The sequence below is a fragment of the Saimiri boliviensis genome, chromosome 2, assembly GCF_048565385.1.
Source record: "Saimiri boliviensis isolate mSaiBol1 chromosome 2, mSaiBol1.pri, whole genome shotgun sequence".
Lineage (NCBI taxonomy): Eukaryota > Metazoa > Chordata > Mammalia > Primates > Cebidae > Saimiri > Saimiri boliviensis.
The window spans coordinates 12,033,597-12,054,826 of record NC_133450.1 but is presented as its reverse complement, the minus strand read 5'-3'; the positions used below and the strand labels follow the sequence as shown (position 1 = coordinate 12,054,826).

General features: G+C 41.1%; 1 protein-coding gene across 3 annotated transcripts in view; it reads left to right on the top strand.

The window, feature by feature from the left end:
* Positions 1-21,230, top strand: part of ZWILCH (zwilch kinetochore protein) — a 48,025-nt gene that overhangs the window by 2,188 nt on the left and 24,607 nt on the right. For 2 of the 3 annotated variants that reach the window (XM_010340312.3, XM_010340313.3), the window contains exons 2-10: positions 1,826-1,877; positions 3,739-3,834; positions 8,917-9,035; positions 11,892-12,091; positions 13,585-13,655; positions 13,964-14,119; positions 16,339-16,410; positions 18,947-19,040; positions 19,493-19,542. In XM_010340312.3, coding sequence (XP_010338614.1) covers positions 1,826-1,877; positions 3,739-3,834; positions 8,917-9,035; positions 11,892-12,091; positions 13,585-13,655; positions 13,964-14,119; positions 16,339-16,410; positions 18,947-19,040; positions 19,493-19,542 — 910 coding nt within the window. Of the gene's footprint in view, positions 1-1,617; positions 1,701-1,825; positions 1,878-3,738; positions 3,835-8,916; positions 9,036-11,891; positions 12,092-13,584; positions 13,656-13,963; positions 14,120-16,338; positions 16,411-18,946; positions 19,041-19,492; positions 19,543-21,230 lie in introns of those variants that run through there. The other variant, XM_074392760.1, reaches the window with a different exon arrangement.

Below are 21,230 nucleotides of genomic sequence, written 5' to 3'. Positions count from 1 at the left end.
ACTGCACCTGGCCTAATTAGACCTTTTATACTTCACATAGCAAGTATAACACTTTTCTTCCCCCTTACTGGGGGGAATTTTCACATGGGACCTGAGATCAATATCTGCAAAGCTGAATTAATCTTTTCCTCCAACCGGACAGTCTACTTCTGAATTCTTTCTCTGAGTTAAGTGTTCTAATTCCAAAACCCTCACCCCACAGCAAGCCGTCCTTGTCCCTTGCTGCTCCTTCCATAAGAAAACAAAATATTCTATGCCTAGTACTCACACACGACATTTCTTGTACTTTGTAAGTCGTTTGCGAGAATGCAGACCACCTCACTAAACTAAATGGTAAAGAGATTTTACTTTTGGTCTCCGTGAGTCGCATCTCTACTAAGGTTTACACAGAAATTCCACCTGAAGACTCGTGTTAAAGTTCCACAGCGTGCACTGTTATTTGAACGTCTTTTTATTCAGCCTATACACGGATTCTTGTTTTGAGCTCTCAGAATCACTCAGACAACATTTTGTAACTGCTGCTGTTGCTTTCTACATCCACCTTATAAAGTGGCATTTCAAAAGAAATAAAGAAGGTGTCGCAGTTTAAAAAAAAAAAAAATCCTCTATTCTCCATGCTGTATTCGTTCAGACCATTATCAGTTCTCTGAAGTGCTACCAGTTATTCACAGCTATTTTCCTGGACTCCAAGTTATTACCCTCCATATTACTGTCAGATTTTTTTCCCATTTAAAATCTTTTAGTGAGTTCCTTTTGGCTTTCAGGATAAAGTTTAAGCCCTAGAGCTAAATTTCTATTATAGCTTCCTGTACTTGCCTCTCTGAGCACTTACCACTTGGAACTGTGGTTTACGTGTTGGAATCCAGTGAGGACTATGAACCAGGGACTACGATTTTAATATTCTCAGTATCTAGCAGGAGTGGCTGGCCTCGGTTACACATGCTTGAGACATGATTGCAGGCTGATTAAATAACATTCCTGAGTTATACATGAGACACAAACATCTGTAAGAATAAATCGCAGTCTTTCACAATATGGCAAAATGAATTGGCCATAGGCCTAGCTCTCCTGTTTCTTTTTCAGGAAGTCGTTTAGTATTAGATCAAATAGATATAAATGGTATCTTGAAACAGTTATGTTGGGTTCCCTCAATGACTAAAGATTCTTTTCTCTTTCAGGGTAGATCAGGCTGGTGTGCATTTTGTTATGTTAATGGATTACAGTTTAAGTGCATTAGATTCACTATTTTAAAACTTTCTTGAATTAAAAGATAATGATTAAAAGATATCCTAGAGTTTCATCCTGACATTTTAAAAGGAAATGTTCAACATAATCAATTTTACTAACTTTGAATAACAACTTATAAAATTGGAGGACAGATGCTTCCATTTTAGCCATAGAAATCTAAGGCCTAGGTAAGTAACTTCTCTGTGGCTACTCTCTGAGTCAGTAAGAGATGAGAATCCAACCATTGTTAATTTTGAAAGGTCGTGGCAAGTTACATTTTAATTTTAACTGTTGATGTTTAGACACAGGGTAGAGGTAGGCAACCCAATTTCCTGCTGCCTCTGAGAATTGAGTTGTACCCAATTGAGTGCAAGAGTCTATTAATCTCTATCACAATTGTCTTTTTTCTCTTTTCTTTTTAATGCTTCTTTTCTGCTTTTTTTCTGTCTCCCCAGCTACATCTTAGGGCTCCTGTAAGTATGTGCTTTTCGCCTTTGCTATAGGTGTCCTGTTGAGATCAAGGAATGGCTGACTCTTGGGTGTGAATAGCAGGGGAGATAATATGGTTCTATTTTTCACATGTGGTTATGCATTTCAGGGAATATAATGAAGAAAAGAAAGGAATCCGGAAAGACCCGTTTCTCTATGAGGTATGAACAATGTGGTTTTCAAATACAACCCTAATTTTAAAATTCTCTGTTTTAATTTTAATTTAATTTTATTTTATTTTAAAGCAGAGTCTTGCTCTGTTGCTCAGGCTGGAGTGCAGTGGTGTGATCTTGGCTCACTGCAACCTCCGCCTCCCAGATTCAAGCAATTCTCCTGTCTCAGCCTCTCCAGTAACTGGGACTACAGGCATGTACCACTACAACTGGCTAATTTTTGTATTTTCGGTAGAGACAGGGTTTCACCACATTGGTCATGCTGCTCTTGAACTCTCGACCTCAGGTGATCTGCCTGCCTTGGCCTCCCAAAGTGCTGGGATTACAGGTGTGAGCCACTGTGCCTGGCCAATTGTCTGTTTTTAAAAGTCAGGTTTATTGAAGTTAATTTACATACAGTAAATCTTATCCTTTTAGGGTACTGTTCCGTGGCTTTTTTTTTTTTTTTGAGACAGAGTCTTGTTGTGTCTCACCCAGGCTGGAGTGCAGTAGCGCAATCTCAGCTAACTGCAACCTCTGCCTCCTGGGTTCAAGCAATTCTCCTGTCTCAGCCTCCTGAGTAGCTGGGACTACAGGCGTGTGCCACCACACCCGGCTAATTTTGTATTTTTAGTAGAGACAGGGTTTCACCATGTTGGCCAGGTTGGTCTTGAACTCCTGACCTCAAGTGATCCACCCACCTCAACCTCCCAAAGTGCTGGGATTACAGATGTGAGCTACCCGGTGGCACCCAGCCTGTTCTTTGAATCCTGATAAATTATTTAGTTACCACCCCATAACCAAGATTTAGAACATTTCTATTATGTCCAAAAATTTTCTTGTGTCCCCTTAAGGCAGTCAGCCCTTTTCCCTCCCCTAGTTCCTGGCAAACGTTAGTCTATTTTTTGTCTCTGTAGTTTTACTTTTTCCAGAATGTCCTATAAATAAAATCACACAGCCTTTTGATTCTGGCTTCTTTCAATTAGTATAATGCATTTAAGGTGCATCTATGTTGTTGTGTGTATTAGCCGTTCATGTTTTATTTCTGAGTAGTATTCCATTGTATGGATGTATCATAGTTGGGTTATTCATTCACCAGTTGAAGGACATTTGGGTTGTTTCTAGTTTTTGGTAATTATGAAAGCTGCTATAAACATTTATATATTCATTTAGCATCTAATGTGTGCTAGGTGTTTTATAAGTAAACTCTCCATAGGGGAGATAAAACCTACATCCATGATATAATTAGCAAACTAAAATAAAGTGTACGTTAACAGACAAGCTGGGGAGAAATACTTATGAATGAGAAGCTGTAATATTTATATTTATCTTTGTGAATCCTCAAAAGCAATGAGAAAGATGGCCAGGTGCAACGGTTCACGCCTGTAATCCCAGCACCTTAGGAGGCTAAGGCAAGTAGATCACCTGAGGTCAGGAGTTTGAGACCAGCCTGGCTAATGTAGTGAAACCCCGGCTTTACTAAAAAACAGGAAAATTAGCCAGGCATAGTGGTGTGTGTCTGTAGTCCCTGCTACTCAGGAGGCTGAGGCAAGAGAATCACTTGAACCTGGGAGGCAGAGGTTGCAGGAGCCAAGATTATGCCATTGCACTCCAGCCGGGGTGACAGAGCAAGACTCCATCTAAAAAAAACAACACACACACACACAGGTGTGGTAGCTCGCTTCTATAGTCCCAGCTACTCAGGAGGCTGAGGCAGGAGAATTGCTTGAACCTGGGAGTCAGGTTGCAGTTAGCAGAGATCTGTTAAGGAAAATTTCCATTCACTTGCATAGAACTGGTCTTTATGTGTTTAGATAGTACAAATATATAAGTATATATATAAAACATTGCTTGTTACCTGTTTTAACAGGCCGATGTCCAAGTGCAGTTGATCAGCAAAGGCCAACCAAACCCTTTGAAAAATATTCTAAATGAAAATGACAAAGTATTCATAGTGGAAAAAGTGGTAAGTAGTGGTTTGGCTTTGTAGTGAATTCTCTATAACCAAATTTAGTGTCTTGAGAATAATCTAACATGTACGTGTTTTAAAATCAGCATCAGTAAAAATGGGTTCTCCTCCTTTTAGGAGTAAGTGTAGTCCTGTCTAGTAGAAATAAATATGAACCACATTTGCAATTTAAAATTTTCTTTTTTTTTTTTTAATAGGGTTAAATGTATAACCTATAAGTATAAAACTTTTAGAAGAAAACATAAAAGAAAAATCTTCGTGAGTTTGGGTTACACAGAGGTTTCCTAGCTACACCAAAAGCACAATTTAAAAAAGAAAAATTAATAAATTTGATTTCATGAAAATTAAACTTTGTGCTTCTATGGACATTGTTAAGAGAATAGAAAGAAAAGCCACAGGCTGTGAGAAAATATTTGCAAATATTATGTCTGATAAAGGATTTGCATCCAAAATATATAAACAAGTCTCAAAACAATATGAAAACAATGCAATTGTAAAGTGGGCAAATAATTTAATTGAACATTTCAAAGAAGCTATATAAATGGCACATGAAAAGATATCCAACACCATTAGTCTTTTAAAAATGTAAATTAAAATTAAATTAGGATGTCTACAATTAAAAAGATGGCCCATGCCAACGCTTGGTTAGCATGTAGAACAAATGGAACTTGGAAATCATATATTTAAGAAAAGACTTGCCGGGCGCGGTGGCTCAAGCCTGTAATCCCAGCACTTTGGGAGGCCGAGGCGGGTGGATCACGAGGTCGAGAGATCGAGACCATCCTGGTCAACATGGTGAAACCCTGTCTCTACTAAAAATACAAAAAATTAGCTGGGCATGTTGGCACATGCCTGTAATCCCAGCTACTCAGGAGGCTGAGGCAGGAGAATTGCCTGAACCCAGGAGGCGGAGGTTGTGCTGAGCCGAGATCGCGCCATTGCACTCCAGCCTGGGTAACAAGAACGAAACTCTGTCTCAAAAAAAAAAAAAAAAAGAAAAGACTTGGACATGAATGTTCATAGCAACTTTATCTGTAAAGTTTCTTTCTTTTTTTTTTTCTACCAGCCTGCTTTCTTTTTTTCTTTTTTTTCTTTTTTTAAAGGGTGCTAAAGAAAAAGGAGACAGTAAAACTACTTAAGTAGGGAGTTAAAGAAAGTTGAAATAGAAGAATACAGAAAATGCTTGCTGATATAAAGCAGGTATATGCTATTCTAATTTCAAACAGTACTCTTTAACTACAATTTATTTATTTTTTATTTTTTTATAAGAAAAAGAAAAGAGGAAGAAAGAGAAAGAGGAAGAGCGAGAGAGGATGGGGGTGTTGCTTTATTGCCCGGGCTAGAATGCAGTCTAAATATGGGTATGCCTATAATTGTCCTTAATAATGGAGATATAAAAGAAAATGAGGGAAGAGAATAACAAACAAGGAGCCAACCAACATTTCGTTTAAACTTCTAAGTTGATATGATGTGGTTCTGATAAGAGTGTATATTTTGTATATTTAAAGTGGAGAGTTCTATAAATGTTAATTACATTTACTTGTTCCAGCTCTGAGTTCAAGTCCTGGATATCGTTGTTAATTTTCTGTCTCGTTGATCTGTCTAATATTAATGTTGAAGTCTCCCACTATTATTGTGTGGGAGTCTAAGTCTCTTTATAAGTCTTGTATGTCTGCATATTCCTGTATTGGGTGCGTATATATTTAGGATCTTTAGCTCTTCTTCTTGTTGCATTGATCCTTTTATCATTATATAATGTCCTTCTTTGCTTCTTTTGATCTTTGTTGCTTAATTGTAACTTCTGCTTTTTATTTATTTATTTTAGCTCTCTGTTTGGTTGGCAAATCCTTCTCCATCCCTTGTTTTGAGTCTTTGTGTATCCTTGAATGAGATGGGTCTGGATGCAGCATACTGATGGGTTTTAGTTTTTTATTCAAATTGCATGTCTGTCTTTGGATTGGGGGATTTAGTCAATTTAAATTTAGAATTAATAATAATATATGTGAGCTTAATACTGCCATTTAACATTAGCTGGCTATTTTGCCCATTAGTTGATGTAAATTCTTCATTATATTGATGCTCTTTTTGGTATTTTTTTAGAAAGCCTGATACTGTTTGTTCCTTTCTGTGTGTAGTAGAAGCTCTTGTAAAGCAGGCCTGGTGGTGATGAAATCTCTGAGTGCTAGCTTATTCACAAAAAAACTTTATTTTTCATTCACTTGTGAAGCTTAGTTTGGCTGGATGTGAAATTCTGGGTTGAAAGTTCTTTTCTTTAAGGATGTTGAATATTGGTCCCCACTCTCTTCTGGCTTGTAGGGTTTCTGCTGAGAGATGTGCTGTAAGTCTGATAGGCTTCCCTTTGTGGGTAACCTGACCTTTCTCTCTGGCTGCCCTTAGTATTTTCTCCTTCATTTCAACCCTGATGAATCTGACGATTATGTGCCTTGGAGTTGCTCTTCTTGAGGAATATCTCTGTGGTGTTCTCTGTATTACCTGGAGTTGAATATTATCCTGCCTTACTAGGTTGGGAAAATTTTCCTGAATAATGTCCTGAAGCATATTTTCCAGCTTGGATTCATTCTCTTCGTCACATTCAGGTACACCTATCAAGCATAGATTAGGTCTTTTCACATAGTCCCATATTTCTTTCTTTCTTTTTTTTTTTTTGAGACGGAGTTTCACTCTTGTTACCCAGGCTGGAGTGCAATGGCGCTGTCTCGGCTCACCGCAACCTCCGCCTCCTGGGTTCAGGCAGTTCTCCTGCCTCAGCCTCCTGAGTAGCTGGGATTACAGGCACACACCACCATGCATTTTAGTAGAGACGGGGTTTCACCATGTTGACCAGGATGGTCTCGATCTCTTGACCTCGTGATCCACCCCCCTCGGCCTCCCAAAGTGCTGGGATTACAGGCTTGAGCCACCGCACCCGGCCTAGTCCCATATTTCTTGGAGATATTGCTCGTTCCTTTTTATCCTTTTTTGTCTAATCTTGTCTTGTTGTTTTATTTCATTGAGTTGCTCTTTAAAATTTTCTAATAGCAATTTAAAATTTTCTAATAGCCTCATTAAGAGAAACAGGTAAAATTATCAGTAAGTTGATAACACTGACATTTCTTTTGTTCAGTTCTGTGAATTTTAACATATATATTCTTGCAGTCACCACTGCATTCAGGATACATAGCAGTTTTGTCTAGGGGTAAAACCTCCCTTGTTATTATTGGCATTGCTGAACTATTTAACTATTTTGTAAACACATGGATAACAGTACCCATTAACACCAATCAGCTGATTGCCCTAAAAGGAATAGATACAAAAAGTAAGGGCTTTGGACCTAATGTTATAGCCCAGAAAGAAGGTCTTCCCGTTTTGAGAGTAAAAAATCCAACAAAATCTGGGTTTCCTTGGTATTTTATTTTTTTCTTTTCTTTTCTTTTTTTTTTTTTTTGAGACGGAGTTTCGCTCTTGTTACCCAGGCTGGAGTGCAATGCCGCGATCTCGGCTCACTGCAACCTCTGCCTCCTGGGTTCAGGCAATTCTCCTGCCTCAGGCTCCTGAGTAGCTGGGATTACAGGCACGCACCACCATGCCCAGCTAACTTTTTGTATTTTTAGTAGAGACGGGGTTTCACCATGTTGACCAGGACGGTCTCAATCTCTTGACCTCGTGATCCACCCGCCTCTGCCTCCCAAAGTGCTGGGATTACAGGCTTGAGCCACCGCTCCCGGCTTCCTTGGTATTTTACCTTTAGCTAATCATTTTGTGCATGTTGGAGCACTTCCTTTTCTACTTTTTTTTTTTTTTTTTTTGAGACGGAGTTTCGCCCTTGTTACCCAGGCTGGAGTGCAATGGCGCGATCTCGGCTCACCGCAACCTCCGCCTCCTGGGCTCAGGCAATTCTCCTGCCTCAGCCTCCTGAGTAGCTGGGATTACAGGCACGTGCCACCATGCCCAGCTAATTTTTTGCACTTTTAGTAGAGACGGGGTTTCACCATGTTGACCAGGATGGTCTCCATCTCTCGACCTCGTGATCCACCCGCCTCGGCCTCCCAAAGTGCTGGGATTACAGGCTTGAGCCACCGCGCCCGGCTTTTTTTTTTTTTGAGATAGTCTTGCTCTGTCTCCCAGGCTGCAGTGCAGTGGTACTGTCATGGCTCACTGCAGCCTCCACCTCCCAAGCTCAAGCAATCCTTCTACCTCAGCCTCCTGATTAACTGGGACACCTGGCTGATTTTTTTTGTTTTTATTTTGGTAGACATAGGTCTCCCTGCGTTGCTCAGGTTTGTCTCGACCTCTTGGGTTTAAGTGATCCTCTTAGCCTCCCAAAATGCTGGGATTACAGGCATGTGACACCATGCCCTGTTGAGTACTTCCTTTTCTAAAGGCATCAGTTGCTTCCTTTGCCACTAGCAACTAAGGGCAATATCTTTTTTTTTTTTTTTTGAGACGGAGTTTTGCTCTTGTTACCCAGGCTGGAGTGCAATGGCACGATCTCGGCTCACCGCAACCTCCGCCTCCTGGGTTCAAGCAATTCTCCTGCCTCAGCCTCCTAAGTAGCTGGGATTACAGGCACGTGCCACCATGCTCAGCTAATTTTTGTATTTTTAGTAGAGACGGGGTTTCACCATGTTGACCAGAATGGTCTCGATCTCTTGACCTCATGACCCACCCGCCTCAGCCTCCCAAAGTAGCTGGGATTACAGGCACGTGCTACCATGCTCAGCTAATTTTTGTATTTTCAGTAGAGACAGGGTTTCACCATGTTGACCAGGATGGTCTCGATCTCTTGACCTCGTGATCCACCTGCCTCGGCCTCCCAAAGTGCTGGGATTACAGGCGTGAGCCACCGTGCCCGGCCTGGCAATATCTTTTTATAAGACAGTGGAAATGCTCCTGATGGCAAGATTTTTTGGTACCAAACTAGTTTGTGGCTGTTCTTGCCAAAACCTAATTTTTTTTGCTTAAGGGTATAGAAACAGGTACATTATGTTCTGTTTGTCATTGTTCTGTAGCATGGTGAAGAGTCAATTGCTATCTTAAGTGCTCTTTTGTCTCATTAAACAATTAAGAACATTTTTAAAGCCTTTAGAAAAGGAAGAAACAAGTCATATTGAAGAACTTCAGTCTGAAGAGACTGCCATATCTGATTTCTCTACTGGCGAAAATGTTGGACCACTTGCTTTACCAGTTGGGAAGGCAAGGTAAGTTTTCTCTTAGCATACGGGTAGGAGTGGCAACTAGGATTTAAATGGAAATGTTCTTATAAATATTGGAAAAAATAGGCATCTAGCCTAGATATCCTTCTTCATCTCCCCCACCCCCTGATAAGTATACCCAACTAGAGATAGTTCCCCTTGAGTGTCTGATAGGTATCCCAGACGTGCCCGAGAATACTGCAGTTATCTTCCTTTTCTCTACTCCCTATACCAATTTATTGTTGTTGTTTCTCAGTTGTTTTCCTTGTATGTAATCTGGTTCCCCTCCAGTCTTTCTTTTTCAAATGAAAACCTGACCAAGCTTCTTTCCTGCTTAAAATCCTTTAGTGGTTCTTCATTGGCTTCATGATAAAATCCAAATTCCTTAAGAATGACGTATACAAACCTTTATTGTCTAGCCCCACTGGTCCTCCACCAGGGGTGGTACCACATGCAGGGGGAATTGGAAATACAGGGGAGAGTATTTTGGGTTGTCACGGTGACTGAGAGGAGCTACTGGCATTTAGCGAACCTGGGCCGTGGATGGTAAACATCCTGCGATGCTTGGGACTCTCCTGTACAAGGAGCAGTTATCTCACCCAAGGTGCCATTCTCTTATGTCACCATGAAACAAACTTGAAATCCTCTGGCTACCTCTCCAGCTTCACTTCCTACTTTCCCACTGTGTAGTCATATACATACTAACAGAATGATATGAGATTAATAACTACTGTAATAATGTTCACAAAATTATTTCTATGTGCTGGTTTTTATTTTCCTCTATAGAATTTTTTTTTTTTTTGAGATGGAGTTTCACTCTTGTTGCCCAGGCTGGAGTATAATGGCACGATCTCGGCTCGCTGCAACCTCCGCCTCCCAGGTTCAAGTGATTCTCCTGCCTCAGCCTCCTGAGTATCTGGGATTACAGGAACGCCTGGCTATTTTTTTGTATTTTTAGTAGAAATGGGGTTCCCCCATGTTAGCCAGGCTAGTTTTGAACTCATGACCTCAGGTGATCCGCCCGCCTCAGCCTCTCAAAGTGCTGGGATTACAGGTGTGAGCTACCGTGCCTGGCCTAGAAGTTTTAAAGTTTTAATTGGTGTCTTCCTTCACAGAACATTGATTTTAGTCATATTTAGCCTGTTTTCTCTCTGTGACTTAAATGTTATTTATTTGTATCGTTTTCTCCTGCCAGTGTTTATGTGGGTTGATTCATGTGCTTATTTCTTTGCTCTCCAGTTCTTGCATTTTCATACTTTCCTTCTGGGATTATTTTACCTCTTTTTATAAGTAAAATCCTCTTGGACATCTGTTGGTAATAAATTTAGTTTTCATGTCTTTGAAAAATAAAAATTTAAGCCACGTATTTTGGTAACTTTCAATTTTGATATACTTTCACATTTAGAGGAAAGTTACAAGAATAATGCGTGAACTTACGTATATCCTTAACCCAAAGTCACCAATTGCTTAGATTTTGCAGCATTTGCTTTTTTTTCTTCCCCTTCTTCCCCTTTTCCTTTTTCTGTCTCTTGTGTCTCTCTTTCTAGATAGATAACATGCAAAGCAGTATATTGCTATATGTGTATTCATACATAGTTTTATATGTATATTGTTATGACTGTATCATAACAACATATTGTTTATAACTGTATATAGTGTGTGTATATATACATATGGTAATACACACACATGCACCGTTTTAAAAATGAAGTATTGACAATGTAGTGAAGATACTGTACTCTTTTACTCCTAAATATTCCACTGTGTATTTTCTATGAACAAATACATACTCTTACATAGCCATGGAACAATGATCAGAATCTGGAAATTTAATATCATTCTAATACCGTTATCTAATCAGAGCCCATATTCAAATCTTGTTAACTGTCTCACTGACTAATGACTGAGCATCATTGTATGTTTATTGACTCCTACTACTTTCTTTTTTTTTTTTTTTTTTTTTGAGACGGAGTTTCACTCTTGTTACCCAGGCTGGAGTGCAATGGCGCGATCTTGGCTCACCGCAACCTCTGCCTCCTGGGTTCAGGCAATTCTCCTACCTCAGCCTCCTGAGTAGCTGGGATTACAGGCACGCGCCACCATGCCCAGCTAATTTTTTGTATTTTTAGTAGAGACAGGGTTTCACCATGTTGACCAGGATGGTCTCGATCTCTTGACCTCGTGATCCGCCCGCCTCGGCCTCCCAAAGTGCTGGGATTACAGGCGTGAGCCACCGCGCCCGGCCTTCCTACTACTTTCTTTAGATGAATCTCACATCTTGCCTCTTCCACTTCGACTGAACTTCCACTCCTGCTGAACCTCCAACCCTCACCATATTGAAGCTCCCTGCTCATGGTAGCTCCAGTCCTGTCATACTCTGTTGCTTTCTGGTGCATGTATTTTGATCTGCCTGGCAAACCTATTAATAGATGAAATATACATATATATACATCTTGCTACTTAATTTTTAGGTGGTTATTTCTGTGAGACCCCCCTCATATCTTTTTAAAAGAAAATTCTCCTTAGGCCTGGTAGCTTGCGCCTATAATCCCTCCACTTTGGGAGGCTAAGGCAGAAGAATTGCTTGAGGCAAGGAATTTGAGACCAGCCTGGGCAACATAGCAAGACTCTGTCTCTGCAAAAATAAAAATAAGCCTGATGCAGTGGCTTATGTCTGTATTCCCAGATACTTGGGAGGCTGAGACAGGAGGATCACTTGAGCCCAGGAGGCTGAGGCTACAATGAGCTGTGATCACACCACTGTATTCCAGCCTAGGCAACAGAGTGAGACCCTCTGTCTCTAAGAGAAAGAAATTCTCGGAATGGAAATCTCTATAAATTGTTTTTATTCTTGTTTTAAAGACAGTTAATTGGACTTTACACCATGGCTCACAATCCTAATATGACCCATTTGAAGATTAATCTGCCAGTTACTGCCCTTCCTCCCCTTTGGGTAAGATGTGACAGTTCAGATCCTGAAGGTACGTGTTGGCTAGGAGCTGAGCTTATCACAACAGACGACAGCATTACAGGAATTGTCTTATATGTGGTCAGTTGTAAAGGTGAGTGCTTTCTCATGTGTTCGTATGTGTGTATTCATTTGTATAGTTACTGTTTCATGTTTTTTACTGAAAATTGAAGGGGCCGGGCGCGGTGGCTCAAGCCTGTAATCCCAGCACTTTGGGAGGCCGAGGCGGGTGGATCACGAGGTTGAGAGATCGAGACCATCCTGGTCAACATGGTGAAACCCCGTCTCTACTAAAAATACAAAAAAAAAATTAGCTGGGCATGGTGGCACGTGCCTGTAATTCCAGCTACTCAGGAGGCTGAGGCAGGAGAATTGCCTGAACCCAGGAGGCGGAGGTTGCGGTGAGCCGAGATCGCGCCATTGCACTCCAGCCTAGGTAACAAGAGCGAAACTCCGTCTCAAAAAAAAAAAAAGAAAATTGATATTGTTATGATGAAAGTGCACAAAGTAGAACTTGGATTAATCACCATAAATCTAGTGTGTAACTTGCAGCATATGGGAGATATTCCAGAAACATCAGAAACAGATCTCCAAAAGTCTGGACAGGAGGTTTACACCTCTTTGATTTGGGTTTCATTTTATTTCTGTGTGTATATTATTGAACATTTTCAATGGAAGATACAAAACTGAATATAATGACAGTGTGTTCCAATCTCAAGACATTTAATTGTATTTTTGGTAGTAGTATTGACCCTCATTCCACTTTATTTTTTATTTACTTATTTTTTTAGAGACATGGCCTCACTCTATAGCACAGGTTGGAGTACAGTAGTGCATTCATAGGTCACCGCAGCCTCAAACTCCTGGGCTCAAATGATCCTACCACCATAGCCTCCTGAATAGCTGGGACTACAGGAGAGCACAACCATGCCCAGCTAATTTTGTGTTTAGTTTTAGTTTTTAAGAGACAGGGTCTCACTATATTGCCCAGGCCGGTCTCAAACTCCTAGCCTGAAGTAATTCTTCCACCTCAACCTCCTAAGTAGCTGGGATTACAGGCAAGTACTGTTGCAACTGGCTGTTCCACTTAAACTTTTTTTTTTTTTTTTTTAGTTTTTTTTTTTTAAGTTTTTTGAGACAGGATCTTACTCTGTCACCTAGGCTAGAGTACAGTGGCGCGATCATGGCTCACTGCAGACTCAACCTCCTGGGCTCAGGTAGTCCTCTCACCTCAGCCTCCTGAGTAGTTGGGACTACAGGCACACACCACCACACCTGGCTAATTTTTTAAAAATTTTTTGTAGAGACAGGGTCTTGCTATGTTGCCCAGGCTGGTCTCAAACTCCTGGGTTCAAACAATCCTCCCGCCTCAGCCTCCTAAAATACTGGGATTATATGTGTGAGCCACCATGCCCAACCTACTTTCATTCTCTTAAAAACATTTCACTTACCTGAATTTAGAATTTAATTTTAACAGTTATTTTGTTGAGTTGCAGTACACTCCGAATTTGAGGGATTGTAGTTTTCTAGCTCTAACAATGTAATTTTGAGTTGTGCCTTTACATTTTTTCCTTTCATTTCCTATAGCTGATAAAAATTATTCTGTGAATCTTGAAAACCTAAAAAATTTACACAAGAAAAGGCATCACTTATCTACTGTAAGTGTTTTGCTTCTACTCATACCATTTTCTTCAAATTGTTACCAACCTGCCTTCCTAGTGTACAGGGTTTTTTCCGTTCCTTAGATGACTAGATATTTTTCTGTAGTATGAAAATGTTTATGTTTATTTTCATATCAGCTAATGACCAAAATTAAAATACCTTCTTACCTGTTAGCTAATCTTTGTGGTTTAAAAGAGCCGTCTTATTTTTCCATTTGGGATAAAAGTATGGCATATGTGTTTTTTCCTGACTTTTGGCCATGTGGAAGCACAGCTAAATGGTCTGCTGGGTGCAATCTTTTCAGGTGTCATCCAAAGGCTTTGCCCAGTACGAGCTCTGTAAGTCCTCTGCCTTGGATGATACAGTCACCACATCACAAACTGCGATCACTTTGGATATTTCCTGGAGTCCTGTGGATGAGATTCTTCAAATCCCTCCACTTTCTTCAACTGCAACTCTGGTAAGAGTGGGCCCTGTTTCCTGTCGGGTTCATGAGGCTCCTAAGCATTGGCTTACTTGCTTGTTGCCGGTGCTTCATGTTTCCAGCCTCGGCACTTGCTGCATGTGAGGCTGGACAACTCTAAAAGGGCCGCCTTGCCACTAACGTGTCACCAGGGCAACCAGTGAAGGTTTTGTCAGGTGCTCTGATCTATCAGTTGCCCTCAGCCCTATAGTAATGCAACTTAAGAATTTTCTAGTGATAGAGTCTCTTGAGTGGTGGCTCAAGAGGGATCTGTTTTTTTGTTTTGTTTTGTTTTGTTTTTGAGATGGAGTTTCACTCTGTCACCCAGGCTGGAGTGCAGTGGCATGATCGTTGCTCACTGCAGCCCTGAACTCCTGTGCTCAAGCAGTCCTCCCTCAGCCTCCTGAGTAGCTGGGACTGCAGGTACATGCCACCACACCTAATTTCCCAGGCTGGTTTCAAACCAGCTCAAGTGATCCTCCCACCTCCACCTCCCAAAGTGACTCACGCTGGGATTATAGGCATGAGCCACTGTGCCTGGCCCATTATACTTAAAAGGGTGGAGATAGTGGTAACACATCAAGAATCATTATAATATTAAGCCCTTTTACTGTATATTTATTTATTTATTTATTTTGAGGTGGAGTCTTACTCTGTCACCCAGGCTGGAGTGCAGTGGTACAATCTTGGCTCACTGCAACCTAACCTCTGCCCCCTGGGTTGGAGCAGTTCTGCCTCAGCCTCCCAAGTAGCTGGGGTTACAGATGTGTACCACCATGCTAGGCTAATTTTTGTATTTTTAGTAGAGATGGGGTTTTGCCATGTTGTCCAGGCTGGTCTTGAACTCCTGACTTCAGGTGATCCACCCACCTCTGCCTCCCAGAGTGCTGGGCTTACAGGCGTGAGCTACCACGCCCGGCCTATATTTGTAGGAATTTGTCTTAAGAAATTAGTCAAAATTGCTATCAAAATGTCATGTGTAAGATAGTCAGTGTGGTGATATAGCTGTGTTTCCAAAATACTATAAACAAAACCAGAATGTTCAGTAGGGAATAGTTAAAATAGATTTTTTTTTTTTTTTTTTGAGTTGGAGTCTGGTTGCTCTATCTCCCTGGCTGGAGTGCAGTGGCATCATGTCGGCTCACTGTAACCTCTGCCTCCCAGGTTCAAGCAATCCTTCTGCTTTAGCCTCCCAAGTAGCTGGGACTACAGGTGCATGCCACCACACCCAGCTAATTTTTTTTTTTTTTTTTTTTTGAGACGGAGTTTCACTCTTGTTACCCAGGCTGGAGTGCAATGGCGCGATCTCGGCTCACCGCAACCTCCGCCTCCTGGGTTCAGGCAATTCTCCTGCCTCAGCCTCCTGAGTAGCTGGGATTATAGGCACGCGCCAACATGCCCAGCTAATTTTTTGTATTTTTAGTAGAGACGGGGTTTCACCATGTTGACCAGGTTGGTCTCAATCTCTCGACCTTGTGATCCACCCGCCTCGGCCTCCCAAAGTGCTGGGATTACAGGCTTGAGCCACCGCGCCCGGCCCAGCTAATTTTTATATTTTAGTACAGACGGAGTTTCACTATGTTGGCCAGGATGGTTTCAATGTCGTGACCTCATGATCTGCCTGCCTCAGCCTCCCAAAGTGGTGGGATTACAGTGGGATTACAGGCGTGAGCCACCACATCCGGCCACTCTTTTTTTTTTTTTTTTTTTTTTTTTTTTTTTTTTTTATGTTTGCTATCTCAGGTTTGTAAGACGTCGGCCTCTGGCTAGGACAGCACACTGTTGGTTTAGTTAGAAGGAGTCTAATAAAGAGATTTAATGGGAGACTTCATTTTGGATTGTGATAATCTAAGTTATCACTGAACCCTGAGATATATGTGTTTAAATTTCTCCTGCCTTATCCTCCTGGAAATTCCTTGGGAAAAGGCAGGAGAGCATGTGAGGAGGGCAGTTGTTTCACGTAAGCACAATTGTTTGTGGCATAGCAAGAAGATACAGTCATTTTAATTTAGGTTATTGGATCAAGATGGCAAAATCTGTAGTATCTCTGAGTAAGATGTTCTAAATGATGTGTTGACCTAATTTTTCAATTCATTGATCCTTTATGAAATATATTTTTTAATGTGTGAAGGATAGTTTGAAATGCAGGTATAACACTTAATGTGGAGAAGATGGGAACAGTAGTGGAAAACTGACAGACTTTGGAAACCTTTCAGAATATTAAAGTGGAATCGGGAGAGCCCAGAGGTCCTTTGAAATATCTCTACAGAGAACTGAAATTTCTTCTTGTGAGTATCCTTCTAGAATTCCCTTCCTGAAATCTCATGTTTTTATAAAAATGTGTGCTATTATTGTTTTTACTTAGGTTTGTGTTCTTTAGAATTTGTTCAGATGTTATGTATCCATTAGATGCTCTGACAGTTTGGGCAGTTTAATTTTACTTATGTGGTAGTTGTCCTTAGAATTAACGGGAGCATTAGGTCGTTGCTAGCTATAGTTCTCCCACCGTTTTCTACTGGAATGCTTGCTTTTATTATGATCAGCTGCCAATTTATTCCAAATGCATATGTAAGACTGGGTGTGTTGGCTCATGCCCGTAATCCCAACACTTCGGCATTACTGCCTAGGCGGGCAGATCATTTGAGGTCAGGAGTTTGAGACCATCCTGACCAACATGGTGAAACCCCATCTCTACTAAAAATACAAAAATTAGCTGGGCATGGTGACACCTGCCAGTAGTCCCAGCTACTCAGAAGGCTAAGGCAGGAGAATTGCTTGAACCTGGGAGGTGGAGTTTGCAGTGAGCAGAGATTGTGCCACTGCACTCCAACCTGAGCAACAGAGCAAGACTCCATCTCAAAAACAAACAAAACATATATAAGCTGCTTGTTGATAGCTGAGATTTTGATTGATGCTAAAGATTAATGAGCATGTGTTTCAAGAATTTTGTGCTTCAGTAAGTTTAGCTCTAGTCTGCAAATATAATCTCAAGAGAGTACCTCATTTTAATGCAGTGGAAATTCCAAATGTCTTAACCTGTCATACAAAGCCAATTAGGATCCAGCTGCTGTCCTACTTTTTTTCTTTTGTTTTTACATTTTTAAAAATACTTTTTTGGAGAGACAGGATTTCTCCCTATGTTGCCCAGGGTTGGTTTTGAATTCCTGGGCAGGAAAATGACATGATCTAGTTAAGAATTCCTCTATCACAGGTACCAAGGATGGATTCCTAGGAAAGAGAAAATAAAACATTTCTCAACAGAAATGCTGTCATCCCCCACTCCCAGCAGGGTCTTTAGAAAAATATAAAGATGACTGGGCTTGGTGGCTCATGCCTATAATCCCAGCACTTTGGGAGGCTGAAGTGGGAGGATCACTTGAGGTCAGGAGTTCAAGACCAGCCTGGCCAACAAGGTGAAACCCCATCTATACTAAAAATATTAAAAAAATTAGCCGGGTATAGTGGTGGGTACCTGTAATCCCAGCTAATGGGGAGCCTGAGGTAGGAAAATCAATTGAATCTGGTAGGCAGAGGTTGTAGTGAGCTGAGACTGCATCATTGCACTCCAGCCTGGGTGGACAGAGCAAGACTCTGTCACAAAAAAAAAAAAAAGAAAGAAAGAAAGGAAGAAATAGTTCTTACTAAAGTGAAATATGAGCTTTCTAGCCTGGGAAATTGAAGGAATGGTGGGACCACAGACAGATATGGGGGGTTTTGAAAGAGGATCTAGTCTGAAGAAGATAGTTTCATTTTCAACAATATCAAGTGTTGACAAATATGTAGAGAAATCAGAACCCTCATACACTGCTGGCAAGAATGTTAAAATAACTCTGGACAACAGTTATACTTTGGCAGTTCCTCAAAAGTTAAATATAACTCCACCCAAGAGATGCAAAACCATGTCTACACAAAAACTTGCATGTAAATGTTCATGGAAGCATTACTCATAATAGCCAAAAAGTAGAAACAACTAAAATGTCTGATGAATGATCAAAATGTGGCATATCCACACACAATGGGAATGGAATGCTATTTGGCAATAAGAAGGAAAGAAAAGAACTACAGAAAGTAGATTAGTGGTTGCCATGGGCTGATGGGAATAAGAAGTGAGTGCTAATAGGTCCAGGGTTTCACTTTGAGGTGATGAAAATGTTTTAAAATTAATTATGGTGATGGTTGTACAACCTGGCAAACATACTAAAAACCACTGAATTGTACACTTAAAATAGATGAGTTTTCCTGCCAGCCTGTGGTTCCCACATTTGAGTTGCAACTGAAGTTCCACATTGTTCCACTGGCTCTTGTGTCCTAACTTGACTGCTTCTTCTTAAGTCCACTGAGATATTATATATATGTGCATACATATTTGTATTATTTTAATATATACTTCCACTTACTGTTTACATGTATTCATCCCCAGACTATTTCATTTGTCTTATCTGTCTGTCTTTACCTAAGTTACAAGCATCTCCAGGGCAAACCCAGTATCCTCAGTCTTAAGTCCTCTGTAGCACCTATGCACGTAGCATCATTGTTCGGAGCAGCATCTTTGGGATCAGACCATTGGTTACATATCCTGGCACTATCAGTTACTAATTGCATGACCATGAGCAAGTTACTGAACCTCTCTTAGCCTTAATGAGATGAGAATAATAGTAATATCTACTATAGAGTTTCATTAGGATTAAGTAACATGTACTATATATAAAGCACCACAGCAGTACCTGGCATGTAATAAACACTCAAGAAATGTTACTGCAATTAATATTGTGATAACATATATCCTTATTGATTAAACAGTGTTTTCTGTTTAATCTCCCGTAGGTTTTGGCTGATGGTTTGAGGACTGGTGTAACTGAATGGCTCGAGCCTCTGGAAGCAAAATCTGCTGTTGAACTTGTTCAGGAATTTCTGAATGGTGTATTACTTGTTTGTATTAATTGAGAATTTATAGTTGCTATGTTTATATATAAGTTTCTCTTTAGGCTTGATATTCTTTTTGATTGGTATATATTCAAAGCTGTGAGATCTGTTATGGTCAGAGGGACAGCTTTTGTTCTGAATTGCTAACAGTAGAGAGCTAAGTCATTGTAAGAATTAATAAGATTTAATTTATGTTTGAGACTGAAGGAAACAGATGAAGCAGTAGTCTTTGAATACCTACCATGATGCCATGTGTCAGGAGCTTTTCTGTTACCTCGGTTTATCACACCCTATCTGATGGGTGTCTGTTGTAACCTCCTCCAAAGAGTTCAGTGATTTGCCAAAATCTCCACTTACACCCTATTTACCATTTGAAAATAGGATTAGGATGGAAATAATTTGGAAAGCAGAAAAATCAAGAGCTAATACACTTTTGCCAATTTCTAGACTTAAATAAGCTGGATGGATTTGGTGATGCTATAGAACAAGACAGTGAGGTAAGTAATTAATATCAGTTAGAAATATACACAGAAATAGCATTCATTCATTCATTTATTTATAGACAGAGTCTCGCCCTGTCCCCAAGCTGGAATGCAATGGCGAGATCTTGGCTAACTATATAACCCCTGCCTCCTGGGTTCAAGCAATTCTCCTGCCTCAGCCTCCTGAGTAGCTGGAATTCCAGGCGCATGCCATCACACCCGGCTAATTTTTTGTATCTTTAGTAGAGACGGGGTTTACCATGTTGGCCAGGCTCGTCTCAGACTCTTGACCTCATGATCACCCCACCTTGGCCTCCCAAAGTGCTGGGATTACAGGCTCGAGCCACCGTGCTGGCCAGAAATAGCTTTTAAAATTAGGTTATGCTGACATCTTTCATGTTGTACCATCACAAATGGATCTGGTATATCAAGACAGCATTTAGGGGAAGTTTTTGTTGATCTTTAATGTCAGCACTGGTTATTGTTTTCCTTAAGAACGCATAAATATTTTAATTTTTTTTTTTTTTTTTTTTTTGAGACGGAGTTTCGCTCGTTACCCAGGCTGGAGTGCAATGGCGCGATCTCGGCTCACCGCAACCTCCGCCTCCTGGGTTCAGGCAATTCTCCTGCCTCAGCCTCCTGAGTAGCTGGGATTACAGGCACACGCCACCATGCCCAGCTAATTTTTTGTATTTTTAGTAGAGACGGGGTTTCACCATGTTGACCAGGATGGACTCGATCTCTTGACCTCGTGATCCACCTGCCTCGGCCTCCCTAAGTGCTGGGATTACAGGCTTGAGCCACCGCACCCGGCCTTTTTTTTTTTTTTTTTTGAGACAGAGTCTTACTCTGTCGCCCAGGCTGGAGTGCAGTGGTGTGATCTTGGCTCACTGCAACCTCTGCCTCCCGGTTCAAGCGATTCTCCTGCCTCAGCCTCCCAAGTAGCTGGAACTACAGGTGTGTGCCATCATGCTTGGCTAATTTTTTGGGTTTTTTTTTTGTTTGTTTGTTTGTTTTGAGTTGGAGTTTCACTCTTGTTACCCAGGCTGGAGTGCAATGGTGCAATCTCGGCTCACCGCAACCTCTGCCTCCTGGATTCAGGCAATTCTCCTGCCTCAGCCTCCTGAGTAGCTGGGACTACAGGCACGTGCCACCGTGCCCAACTAATTTATTTTTTGTATTTTTAGTAGAGACGGGGTTTCACTATGTTGACCAGGATGGTCTCGATCTCTTGACCTCGTGATCCACCCGCCTCGGCCTCCCAAAGTGCTGGAATTACAGGCTTGAGCCACCACGCTCGGCCACAGTTTTTTGTATTTTTAGTAGAGACAGGGTTTCACTGTGTTAGCCAGGATGGTTGCAAACTCCTGACCTCATGATCTGCCCACCTCAGCCTCCCAGTGCTGGGATTACAGGTGTGAGCCTGTTGGCCTTTTGGCCTTTTTTTTTTTTTTTTTTTTTTTTTTTTTAGACAAAGTCTTGCTCTATCACCCAGGCTGGAATACAGTGACTCCATCACAGCTCCTTGCAGCCTTGACCTCCAGGGCTTAAATGATCCTCCCACCTCAGCCTCCTGAGTAGCTAGGACTACTGCCGTGCAACACCATGCCTGGCTGATTTTTAAATTTTTTGTAGAGATGGGGTCTCACTTATTGCGCAGACTGGTCTTGAGCTCGTGGGCTCAAGCAATCTACCTGCCTTGG